The sequence below is a fragment of the Cataglyphis hispanica genome, chromosome 10, assembly GCF_021464435.1.
Source record: "Cataglyphis hispanica isolate Lineage 1 chromosome 10, ULB_Chis1_1.0, whole genome shotgun sequence".
NCBI classification, from domain to species: Eukaryota; Metazoa; Arthropoda; class Insecta; order Hymenoptera; family Formicidae; genus Cataglyphis; species Cataglyphis hispanica.
Window position 1 is genome coordinate 1,687,863 of NC_065963.1, and position 14,037 is coordinate 1,701,899.

The 14,037-nt window shown below is 35.9% G+C and overlaps 1 protein-coding gene and 1 pseudogene across 1 annotated transcript; one reads left to right on the top strand and one right to left on the bottom strand.

Annotated features, from left to right (window-relative positions):
- Positions 1-373: 373 nt before the first annotated feature.
- On the top strand, positions 374-6,432 carry LOC126852481 (uncharacterized; annotated as a pseudogene).
- A 599-nt stretch (positions 6,433-7,031) lies between these two features.
- LOC126852294 (uncharacterized) lies at positions 7,032-7,913 on the bottom strand. Its single transcript, XM_050596958.1, has one exon. The coding sequence runs from the start codon at positions 7,699-7,701 to the stop codon at positions 7,228-7,230; it is 474 nt and encodes a 157-aa protein (XP_050452915.1). The 5' UTR covers positions 7,702-7,913; the 3' UTR covers positions 7,032-7,227.
- Between the last annotated feature and the right edge of the window lie 6,124 nt (positions 7,914-14,037).

The window sequence follows — 14,037 nt, forward strand, 5'->3', positions numbered from 1 at the left end:
ACGATTGGGGAAGAAGATTATGGCTCTTCGATAAACTGGTGTGGACGGTGATGGGATATGGGGTGGAAATTTGGGGATGGAAAGAGAGGAAGGAGTTGGAGAAGCTACAGGAAAGGAGTTACGATCGGAGTTCGGAGTCGAATCGAGAACACCAGACTATCAGGAAGAATGCAGAAGGAAAGTCCGAAGGAGGACCCGAAAGGCAATCGAGGGTTCAAAGTCGCATCGAGAAATCGGATGCAAAGGTCAAGGAGATTAAAGGAAAATCCGGCGAGATCATCAATCAGGCGCGTCGATCTCATCTAAAATAGAACATCGATGGACATCAAAGACAGCGTCGGCGATCGACAAGTATTATCGGAATCGATCCAGCATGGATCGATCGGCGAGATCAGGATCCATATCATCATCGGCATCAAAATCGAGGATCGAAATCGCAGAATCGGTCGAAGCGATCCTCACGTCGGTCAGGAAATCGAATAAAGCAACATGTCGGCGAGATCATCGATCTCGGCATCTCGGCGAACTATCAGGCGACAGTCGAAATCGGCAAGTAGAAATCGGATAAAGATCAGAAGTAGATCAAAGTCAAAGTCCGACAAAGAATAAAATCAGATCAATAGATCGATCCGAAATCGATAGATCCGAAAGGATCAATGCGGAAATCGATCGAGATTAGGATCGCTGATCAGATCAGATCAGATCAGAAATCAAGAAGTCAGATCGAATCAGATCGATGAAATCAGAGGATCCGATGGCAGTTGGAGGTTAGGACAGAAAGAAATAGTGAGTGAGAGAGAGAGAGAAAGAGACTATGGAAAGAAGGAGAGGCGAAACGAAGACAGAGGAACAGATGATGTTGAGTGCGTTCCGTTTCATGCATGAACCGCATGAAACGCAGCGCATTGCATGCGCACATTGGCTCGGTCCGTTTTTCCTATCACTTTTAATGCGCATAGAGAAACGGAACAGATTCATGCGTTTGTAAACAGACATGGCAGAAATATTGGCTGATGATGATGTGTTCTCTGTATCTTCTGTTATCATATGCAACCAGGTTGATGTTAATAAGGAAGATGATAGTGATGAAATAACCTCTTCATTATGTAGCAGCAGTGAAGAAGATTCCAGTGATGAAGAAAGTGAAATGCATATTCTATATGCTATATTAATGGTGAATGGTGAGACGCGAGGTGAGACTCCTCACATAGAAAAATTAACCGATTATGTGGAACGAGGTGTCTCAAGATATTTCAAAATAACTTTTAAACAATATTTTATGTTTGTAAATGTATTTTCCGTCAACGACTAATAAATGCAGATCTGTCATGTGTTTGATTTTGGTTATGTTGCAGGATATTTCCAGAGACTTTTTAAATGATTTTGAGACTTCTGAGGCCAGCTTTGAATACTACAAATACTCGTGGAAGGAAGCAACTGTCTTCAGAGAAGCAGTTTATGATAACATTATGATTCATGGTTACTCCAGACCCATATTGGTGTATATTTGATTATATTGAAATCATTAAAAGAAACAGATAATATTGCAACTGTAATCCTATCGTTCTGTGCACACAGGTCTGTATGTGTTAAATTTGGTATGGGAAAGACTACTGCATTGCGCGCTGTTAGACGTGTGACTTATGCTCTTCACTGCCTAGTACCACGTTTTATCAAATGGCCAAGAGGAGAAGAAGCTACTCGTGTAATCGAAGAATTTCAAAGAGCGAAGAATTTTCCAGAAGTTATTGGGGCTGTTGATGGTTCTCTTATATAGATACGGGCTCCTCAAAGAGATGCAGCTTCTTATAGATAGATAATTTATTGAATCCCCTTAGGGTTACAGACTTTTACATAGTACTTACAGCTATCTTAACACTAGCTTACAACTAACTTAATTCTAACTTACATTACTTAATTTCTAACTATCTCTAAACTACATATACACACACACACACGCTATTTGCTCTATTCTAGTTTGGGACCTCCGCTTCGGGCTCATATCAAGTATCCAATCCTTTCACACCTCTCATTCACACTCCCACATCAATCCTCTCTCTCTCTCTCTCTCTCTCTCTGTCTTCTCCTCTCTCTCCCTCCTCTTCTACACTCTTACCTTTTATCTAATTCTCAATCCTATCAATTTCTCTATTATTCTCTCCCTCACGTATTAATCTCTCTAGTTCCCTCAACCACCCCTCTCTCCATTCCTTCTCCACATTTCCTCCATCCCTTCCATTCCATATCTCCATCTCATTCTCTTCCATTCCTTCCATTTCCTCCATTTCTATTTTCCTTCCCATCTTTCCATCTCTATCCCACTTCCTTGATTCCATTCCACTGTTGCATTTCATTCCTTCTATCCTTTCTCCATTCCTATCCATCTCTATGTCCTCTTTCCAGTCCATTCCTTCCAATCTTTGCCTCTACTCCATCTGCTTCAAATCCACATCTTTCTTCTTCCCATTTCGATAGATCCTTCTTCCTCTTACTCCTCTCCCTCAACTCTTCCCAACACCTCCTCGCAATCCCACTTCCCCTACCTTCCTTCAATCTTTTCTCGAACCCCCACGCCCTTCTCGCGGCCCTCCCTCTTAATTTCTCCCTCTGCAATTCCTCCCTTATCATATAGCCCGGTGTTCCCCATTCCACCCCTAACTCCCATCTTAAATACCTTTCCTGTAGCTTCTCCAACTCCTTCCTCTCTTTCCATCCCCAAATTTCCACCCCATATCCCATCACCGTCCACACCAGTTTATCGAAGAGCCATAATCTTCTTCCCCAATCGTTCTTAAATTTCCTTTTTCCCAATCCCCAAACCTGACCCATAACAGCAGCACCCTTCTTTAACCTATCTTTTATCTGTGCTTCCTGTCCTCCATTCCTCTGCATTACAAAACCCAAGTAAGAGAATTTTTTTACCTCCTCTATCACCTTCGCTTTCCACTTCCAGCTTACCTTCCTTTCTCTCCGTCCTCCTTTCCTAAACCTTAATATTTTTGACTTCTCTACATTTAACTCCAACCCCTTCTTTTCCAGGTAGCACTCTAGCCTCTCAATCATACTCCTCATCCCATCCTCCTCCTCCGCGATCAAAATCATATCATCCGCATATGCCAAAGTATAAATCTTTACCCCCCTAACTTAACTCCTCCCTATCCTCCTCTAATCATTACCTCTTCCATGTCCGCCGTTACCAAATTGAACAAGTGCGGGCTCAATGGGCACCCCTGCCTTACTCCCCTTCCTGTCCAAAATCCTCTCCCCTTCTCACCCTATTTCTAGTCTCCCTCAAAATATCCTCACTTCTTCTGACCAGCTCTTCCCTCATCCCCCTCTCTCTCATCGCTTCCACCAATTTCCTTCTATCCACCGAATCAAAAGCTGCTTTGAGATCTAAGAAAAACGCCACTAACTTTCTTTTCTTCTTGCTCAACTGCCTATTCACTAAGTAATTCAGCACGAATATATTGTCCATTGTCCCTAACCTTTTCCTGAAACCCGTCTGATTCTGCGGTACCAATCCTTTTTTCTCCACCTCATCGCTCAATCTGCCTGCCAGCAGCGAGGCGTACACCTTATAAAGCGTCGGAATCAGCGACACCCCCTATACTCTTGTACCCTCTCCCCCTACCCCTTCTTTAATATTGGCACAATCACCCTCTCACTCCATTCATCTATCCATCCCTTTCCCTTCCAAACTCTGTTACATATTCTCCACATCTATTTCTCCACGTTCTTCCCTCCGTACTTCCATATCTCTGCCGGAATTCCATCCACCCCTACCACTTTGTTATCTTTCTATCTTCCATCTCATCCATCCATCCCTCCATTCCATCCATTCCTCCATTCTTCATTCCATCCATCCATCTCCTATTCTTCCATTCCTTCTCCAACCTCCATTCCTTCTAATTTCCCTCAATTCCCTCTCCCATCTTTTCCTCTCTTCCTTCTTTTTCCTCTCTACTAACTTTTTATATTTCCCCTTTGCTTTCCTATAGATTTTCCCATTCCCTCCCTTCTTTCTCCATCTCATCAACTCTCTTTTTACTATAATCTTTTTCTCCTACCTTCCATCACTCCTCTTTCTTCCACCTCCTTCCATCCCTTTGTCCTTCCATCCACCTCCATCCATCCATTCCTTCCATTCCCTTGTCCACTCTTTCCTTTCCTTATCTTCCCCCCTTAGACTATGATGGATGGTCCAGTCCATCCACCTCCACCTCCATCCTCCATCCTTCATGCTATCCATTCCCCAGTGTCCATTCCCCCTCATCTCTTCATTCATCTATTGAATATTGTCCACCACTTTCTATCCATCTCCTTTCCCTCCTTGTTAATCCTTTGTCCTTCCATTCCCTCCTCCTTTCATTCCTTTCTTATTATTCCCCCTCCTCCCCTGTTCTTGCGTTAAGTCCCCTCATCAATGCTACTATTTCTTCCTTTCTCTCCACCATTGTTTCCATTCTTCCTCCTTCCTCCATCCCTACTCCATTTCACTCCATTTCTTCCTTCCATTAATCCATCCATCTTTTGTCTTCCTTCCTTACCTTCCATTCCTTTCTTATTCCTACCATCATCCCTTCCATTCCTCCTTCCTTCTTATCCCATCCTTCCTCTCCATCCAATTCCTTCCATCATCTCCATCCACTCCATCCCTTCTCTCAAGTCTCTTCCATCCATTTCTTATCCCTTCCATTCCATCCATTCCTTCCATCCTTCCTTCCATTCCATCCTTCCATTCCTTCCTTCCATTCCTCCATTTCTCATTTCTTCCCCTATCCATTCTTCCTTCCTTCTCCTCCTCCACTATCCCTTCCACTCCATCTCATTCTCCTTCCTTCCATCCAATCCTCCAATCCTTTCCTTCCTCCTTCAAGTTTCTTCTTATTCCAGACCTCTCTTCTTTGGTCCTCATTTTCAGCCTATCCACCATCCATTTCCCTTCCTCTACTCCTCCTATCTTTCTCACCTCTTCGATCTCCACTTCTCCATTCCTTCCATTCCTTCCATCCATTTCCATTCCTTCTTCCTTCCTTTCCATTCCATTCCATTTCTTCCTTCCTATCCTCCCTCTCCTCCTTCCATTCCTTCCCTCCTTCCTTCCATTCCATCTCTTCCTCTCTCCTTCCATCTCTTTCCTCTTCTTTCCTTTCCATCTCCTCCACCTTTCCTTTCCTCCTTAACCTCCTCTTTCATTTTTCCCATTTCTTCCCTCCACCACCCCTTCAAGCCTCTCGCCATTTCGTTCACTACCTCCTCAACTTCCAACTTCCAGCTCTTCATTATATGATGTAACTCCCTTTCTCCCTCCTAACTCCACATTCTTCCCTATACCGGATTTTTTCCTGCTTCTTAATACTTCCTCTTCTCCCTTCCCCAACTCCGGCTCCTCTCTCTTCCTTTTCAGCTCCATACATTTCCTATCCTCTTCTTTCTTTCCCTTCCTTCATGGCGAACTGCGCCATCTTGTTCTCCCGCGCTCTCTATGCAAACTCCTATCTCTATCACTAACCTACGCTCTCTAATCTATATGCTCTATGGCCTAACTGCCACAATCCTACATCTCCCTTTATGACCCTATATTTGCCCTTACACCTTCCTCCACTTTCTCCTTTCACCTTTCCACACTCTCTCACATCCACGCTTCTACATAATCACACTCACTCCTCTTCCACTCCTCACTTTATCACTCAATAGTTACCAAAACACACACGTCAATTCACCTCGAAGCACCCTATTCGACACTGGAAACGGAAGTCCATGCAGCTTCTTATATCTGTAGAAAAAAGTATCCTGCCATTCACCTCCAAGCTGTGTGCGATACTCGTAGTTTGTTCATTCATTGCCATGCCGGACATGCTGGATCTATGCATGATGCACGAGTTTTTAGAAATTCTTCTTTAGCTGAATTTATTCAGAAGCCAGATGAGTATTTTCCTTCTTTCTCGAATTCTCATCTTCTTGGAGATGCAGCATTCAATTGATCCACATGTCATGGTGCCGTTTAGAGATAATGGACATCTTACTGCAAGTCAAAAAAACTTTAATTATTGCTTATCATCTACTCGCATGGCCATTGAAAGAGCCTTTGGACTTTTGAAAGTGAGATTTCGAATTTTGCTCGACTGTCTGCCTCTTACTGATATCACTAAGATACCACAGTTTATTATTGCATGTTGTGTCATACACAACATTTGCATACTGCAAAATGACAATGTTGATATTGTTATTTGTTCTAACAATGAAAATATTGTCTCTGGTAATATAGCAACGAGTGCAGACTTAGGTAACCAAAAAAGAGTAAGGATCATGACTGAATTGAGGATGAGACTTGAAAATGAAATTAATTAAAGTGGATGTCTGTAAGGTGTGAAGTCTTGGAGCCATTCACATTAAAATGATTTTGAAGCATTATGTTCAAAATTTAAGAAATTGAAATTGTTTCCATTTAGTTTAATTTATTGATCATCAAGCCACAAGCAGTTTTGTTTATTCATGTACAATATAATTACAAATAGGAAATAAAAGTATTTAAAATCAATGTTTGGTTATTTATTGCACACAATATTTATTCCTAATTTTATATATAAACAATAAAAACAAGTTGCAAGGATTTACAAAGGTTAACAAACTTAAAAAGAAAAAAAAACTTAAATTAAAAAATAATGAAATATTTTTCAATTTTATGGCTCTAACACATTAAACGAAAAAAACGATGATATCCAATAAGTTCCCTTTTTTCGAAAAAGCAAAACTCTTATCAGATATCGTCCATTGCGTCTACTATGCTAGTCTTATGCTGTTAATTAATTTTTCTCATTAGTCTTGCTAATACAACAGAAAATTGCAACATAAAATACAAAAAAAAAATATACAAACAAAAAAAATACAAAAATCATAAAACTTATTTCAAATATACATAAAATATCATTCGACTAGAGTCGCAGTCTAAAAAAATTATTGACGAAAGTTTCCTAGTAATGTACTAACTACAACTAATAAAACTTAAATAGTATGGGAATGTCATAATTAATTCAAATAAAAAAATAATATTAGCATATATAAAGCAATATAAACAAGACAACATAAGTACATCTAAAAAAACTTTCGTCAGGTGGGTTTCCTTGAACACATATTACATCACAGTATGTAGTTTCATTCAATCACAGTTAAGCTCTTTAAATTAATGTTCCTTGCGTTCTGCAATTTTAGCGAGTAGTTCAATCAGAGACTACTGAAACTGCATTCTCTCTTTGTGCATTTCCAATTTTTCTTGTTTAATTTTATTTCCACCTTATTTTCCTTTTCTGCTCTTCTTTCAGCTCTCCTCTGTTCTCCGTCTTCCCTTTCTTTCTGTTTATTGTCTTTTATTTCTGTAATAAATGATTCAAAAATTGATTCCACGCGTCTTTTTTTCGATTTTGGTTCATCTATTGTTAATGTCTCCGTTAAAATGGATAATGAAGAGCCTCGAGAAGGACCATCGCTGCTGGCTATTGATACAGGTGCTATCCATGCTTTTTCTCCAAATATCGAATCCATAACAGAATAAAATGCCCAAGAACTTAAATGATTGTCTGATTTTTTGTTGCTGTCACTTATATTTTTATATGTTCTTTTTAATCCAGACATTTTATTTTGACACTGAGCAACAGTGACATTATATTTTGCCTTCTTCATTTCAGTGGCAATTTCCATCTATATTTTATTGTTGCGTTTCAGACCCGAGGCAAAATCAAACTCTTTATCTCGATAAGTCTCCAAAAACAAAAGAACTGCCTCATCTGGCCAAACAAAGGATTCCTTTCTGATATCATTTGCTTCAGATGCATCTACAGGCTCTCCTGCAGACTCTCGCAGGCTCTCCTGGTTTGTCAGCTTGAATTTCTTTATTAATTAGTGCCATATTTCGTCTTTCACTTTCTTGGGCCACCAAAACCTTGATGACATTTTCATCTGTCAGAATAAAATAAAACTTTAATTATTCAGGATTCTCCAAAGGGATTCTACGAGAGACATACTAAGAGTGTATATATATATATATATATATATATATATATATATATGTATATATATATGTATATATGAACTGCCTCAGCTCCCGAGGTGATGTAATCCATGCGTTGTCTATGCGCGAGAGTTATTTAGGCGGGAAGAAGAATTAATACAAATTATAGGAATTTGTAATTACAAAATTTGTAACAATAAAGCAGCTACAAATATATGTGAATGATAAATTATGGACATTCGACGTGTCTGATATTGAATTCCAGGCGGTAATAAGCGGCGATAAGTATTAATATTGCAAGAAGTTTTAATCTTAACCTCAAATTTCAAGATTCCTTAAAAAACAGTAATGTAATAATATATTCATTTAATATGTTCATATATACTCATATATTCTCTCTCTTTCTTTCTCTCTCTCTCTCTCTCTATATATATATATATATATATATATATATATATATAGGGACTCTATATATATATATATATATATATATATATATATATATATATATAAGCACGAAAACAGAACCGGAGGAATAGTACGTAGTTGTACGTTGTGGTTAAAGATAGAATTAGGTTAGGAGTTGCAGAAGTGTGGAAAAGTAAGTAGAGGACAGCGGAGGAGCTAGAGTATTAGAGAGAAAGTGGAGTATAAAGAGAAGAGGAGCGACAAGTTAGAGTGGTGAGGGAGGAGTGGAGTGTTAGAGAGAGAGCAGAGGAGCGGCAAGTCAGAGTGTGAGAAGAGGTGAGAAGGGATGAGAAGGAGAGTGGGGAGAAGAATGCAAGACGGTGAAGTAAGGAGTGGTGAGAAGAAAGGCAGGTGTATGGTGACAGCAACGGGCACTGGGAGGAACGAGAAAGAGAAGGGGAAATGCGAGAGGCAGACGGGGAAACGAGGAGGGGAGGGAGTTGTTAGCTATGTAAGCCTTATAGGCTAGGACGGGGTAGAAGAGGGGTTAAGAGCTGTAATTGTAAGAGATTGTAACCCCAAGGGGAATCAATAAATCGTATATTTATCTATTTATCTATCTATCTATTACGGTTTTTATTAAAGATAGTAAATCATAATATTACTTAACCCTTACTGCAATAATGTTGATCACATTGATCACCAATTTTGAATTTAAAAATCAATGCCTAATATCGATCGATTTGTTTTAAAATTAATCATAATCTTAGCAGAAGCCTGGAACAAAAGAGTTAATATTAAAGTGACATATAAAAACTTGGCGTGCCTAAGTCGCATTATAAATCATACATTTTTATTAATATTGATCATGATTTTTAATAATCTTTTGCAAATTTATATTATATTTCAGGCACGCCAAGTTTTTATATGTTACTTTAATATTAATCCTTTTGTTCCGGGCTTCTGCTAAATTACTAATGATTAATTTTAAAACAAATTGATCTATATTTGGCGTGGGCTTTTAAATTCAAAATTGGTGATTAACATTATTGCAGTAAGGGTTAAGTTATATTATAATTTATTATCTTTAATAAAATCCGTAATATAATAATGCTATTTTCTATATTATACAAAATATTTATTTGAAACATAAATGTAATTTTTAATAAAAATAAAGTGCGTTTTAATTTTTTTGAGAGAATCCATAATATTTTTATAAATGCAAGATTGATTTTATGACAAATATTATTGCAAATTATAAATTTTCACAAATTAAGTTCCTTCTACTTGGCTTATTTATTGATTTCCCATTTAGAGGTAAATATTTTTTCAACTTTCACATTTTTTCAATTTTTTGTTGCGTACAAGGAATATTTTTTATGTACTTGGCTTATTTTTTTTACCTTTGTGAGGTTTTTTTTAGTGTGATCTCAATGCTTTTTGTAAAAATTTATTAGAGGTAAATATTTTTTCAACTTCAATATTTTTTCAACTTTCTGTTATGTATAAGGAATATTTTTTATGTAAACTTGGCATACTTTTTCTTTATCTTTGTGAGGTTTTTTTAGTGTGAATAAATTGTAGACATTTTTTAAGAACTTTTGGGTTCGCATGTAATAAGGTACATACTGTGATAACATAGGGAATTATTGCCTACTCGCTCTCACTGTATATAAAATCATTTACATCTACAGGACATTCTGTATATTATTGTTTTGTATATGGAATGTCTCACTTTGTTTTCCATATACAAAACAATAATATACAGGATGTCCTGCAAAGATTGTGCCAATGTTTGTAAGCGGGTAGAGCACAGTAAACTGAACAGAAAAGTCCTTTATCATTTTGATCTGTGATCCTTAAAAAAGAAGTTATTATTGAGTAAAGTCTGATTAATCAGCGCCGATCTTTAACCAGACGCTCGTCGGTGAGCCGCACGCTTAGTGGTGCGCCGCTGTAGTGATGGAGCGCTCATGCAGTCAATTTATCTCCCGCTCTCTTTTTCTCTCTTTCTCAATCTCCCACTCTCTCTCTCTCTCTCTTTCTCTCTCAATCTCCCGCTGTCTCTCTCTCTCTCTCCTCTCCCTCTCTCTCTCTCTCTCTCTTTCTCTCTCCCGCTCTCTTTCTCTCTCCCTCCCGCTCTTTATCTTGACTCACAATACTACTGTCAACTGCGTCGCTTAATACATATCATATACATATGCATGCACATACATATTGTCTCTCAAGATGTATTTGCACAAACGAATAATCGTACATGAGCGCTGTAAACGCGCCTTGAGGGACAAAATTGCTTTGTATGTGTGCGTGCGGACATACGTACGTGAGTCTGAAAGTTGAAGAAGAAATTTTTTTCACAATTCTGAACCTAAAACGATTATCATACCTCAGGATTGACAGCACCAATCTTACTGAAACTGGTTGCAATCAAAAGCTTGCATCCATATTATATCATAAAAGTGCCATTAGATTTTTTATTACAGCTTTAGTTCCTGAGATATTTTAATCGAAAGTTTATCAAAACCATTATAGACATAAAACTCCGGATAAGCTACTTGGTAGCGCCATGGCCCCTGTACATAGGCAAACTCTTCACATGCCAGAAAATTTTTGTCATGTACTTGGCGATTTTTTTTATGAACTTGGCGTTTTTTTATGAACGCTACCACGTTGCTTGATTATGACTTTACAGCAGATTTCGCTCTGCTGCGTCTCCATTAAGCTTAACTTTTAGCAGTACGGCTTGCCGATATAATATATTTGCTCTTACATCATGACAGCAAATATGTAACAAATATTGAATGAAGTTTGCCATATCAGGCCTAACAGCAGAAATGCGTCAGAAATCAAGTATTGCCTGCCATTAAGATCGTTCTACATTAGTCGCAAGCAGCTAATCGCATGAACGCAAACAGCGCTAACTTCCAATCATATTGAAAGTAGCGCTGCTTGCGTTCATTGCGAACAAGACGGTAGAAACGCAGCAGAAATCGAGCATAGCCTGCTGTCACGATACGTGACGACGAAAAAACAGTAAAGAAAACACACCTGCAAAATGTAATTACTAATATAGATGCAATAAAAATTAAATATTAGCTATTATAAATATTTAATTAAATATATAAATTTAAATATAAATGAATAATTCATAAATTGTATAATTCGTATAAAAATTTAATTCTTATTTTGTTTTAAACAGCTAATTTTCTATTAAACTATTCGGTTTCTAAATTTTCAATTTAATATTCTAAGTCTTTTATTAGAATTTAGAAATTAAGTTGATAAAAATAGATATTATGGCTCTTGCACACAGGACATAGGATGCGGTAACGCTTGTTGCGTCGCCGCATTTTGTATGTAGAAGCTATTACACATTTTTAATCTTATTCTGGCCGCACTTTGCAATCTTTATATTTGTCTGTAACAGAAACTTGAATACGAGATAGATACGAAAGAAATAATATAACTTGATATAACAGATCTTAAAATTGATGTGATTTTGTTATTGTTTTGTGACAACAACCATGCTGTGTTTTTGCTGTGTTTCTGCTGTGTTCTTTTGAGATAGCAAAGCATGCTTAATCTTTGCAGCATTTCTGCCATCATGCGGAGCTTGCAGATGAACTTGATTTCTTACGATATTCTGTCGATGTAGCATGATGTGACATGTTATGTGCTGTATCAATTTTTGCGGTCATGAGTCATGAGACAAACTTGATCATGCTGATCCTGACCGCACAAATTTCATGCACTCCCATACGGCAACTTGAATGCCTCATCATTCAAATTCTATTCATTTGATCACTTTTTTGTAAAGAACTTTTTGGCTTAGAATTTTATGAAGAATCTGTCATTAAAAACTTTTCCGCTAGTTCTGGGACACCTTGTATACATACATACATACATACATATATATATATATATATATATATATATATATATACAGGGTGTCCAGCGTCAATCGCATTACCGATCGTGTGCAGGTAGAGCAGGTAAAACTGAAGAAAAAAGTCCTGTATCACTTTGCTATTTTTGTAATAATTTTCAAGAAAATAATTAAAAAAGATCGATTAATTCGCATGAGATAAGCGCCTAACCTAACCCTGTATATATGTTCACAAAATTTTATATAATTTAAATATTTATTTTATATAATCATTTTAATTTATTAATATATCTTTTATATAATTATTACAATTTTATAAATTATTTATAATAATTAAGTAAAATAACATAAATTAAGTAAAACTAAATGAAGTACACAATGAAATATGAAAGGAAAACAATCGTTTTTATTTGAAATTGTCATTGACATTAATTTATTATTATAAATAATGCTCTCTACTGCTATAGATTGAGTAAACAAAATCGGCAAGAAAAAGTAAATCAAAATATTAAAATCAAAATCAAATTGATATCAAAATGATATCGATATGACATCAAATCGATGTCAAAATGACGTTATTTTAATGTCATTTTGATTTCATGATCTTTTTTGGAAATTACTGTAGTAATTAAAATATTTATAATTTTTATATTTTATAATATATAATTTCTATATTCTATAATATATAATTTCTATATTCTATAATATAACCTTTCTTTTGAGAAGTTATTGCAAAATGGTGCTAAATATCCATCATTTTTAATCAATGTTAAAGCTTATAGTTAATTGGAAAATATGAGATATCTAGTGTATAAAAAAATAAAATAGTTAACATTAGTTAAAAACTCATCATATACTTACTTTCGAAACATTTCATGATAACCAAAATAAACGTTCTATTTCTTTATTTATTTATATAATAACTAATTATACATTTTACAGATTGTGATAGCATTCAAATTTAAGTGCTACAATTTTTTAATATGACAATGAGTCGTATATAACTGTGGATTACTACATCAAAAGTACCAATTAATTAACTAAAAAAAGCTTAGTGATGCTAGTATGTGTGTAATTATATTGTGATTTGTGATTCACTCTCTATCGATTAAAACATAAATAAATATTAATTAATACTCTTATGTTTATCAAAACTAAAGTCATATCAGGAGAATGTATCTATTAATTAATCTAGTAATTAATTATCTTATATTCTATATATTTTGCAATCTATATGTATATTATATTATTTTAATTGGTGTTGCGGTAGAGAAAATGCGTGTGTAGTTTTTTTATTAATTATGTAATTTTTTTAAAACCGCAAATTGCGGCGGCAAATGTGAATAATAAGATGTACACAGAGATTTGTTTTTCTTAATGTTAATACCTAATCTCCTTGCTATTTAGGATTCTCTTAATTTGTATATTTAAAAATTCTAAATACCATTCAATATAGCATCAAAAAATTTTGCCATTTTGCATAAATTCTAAATTACAAATAACAAATTAAAAATAAATGTTTTTATATTACGAGTAATTGGTAAATGGCTAACTTATAATTAATTTCAGTATTAATCTCGCGATATTATTTTTAGTGACTTGCGTTGCAACAGAGGAAATACACATTAATAATATGTCAAGATTCCAAAATTTGTATTTCCTTAAGTAGAATCGTACAATTTATTATACAAAAAACAGTCATCAATAAAAATATAAATAGTGATATAAAATA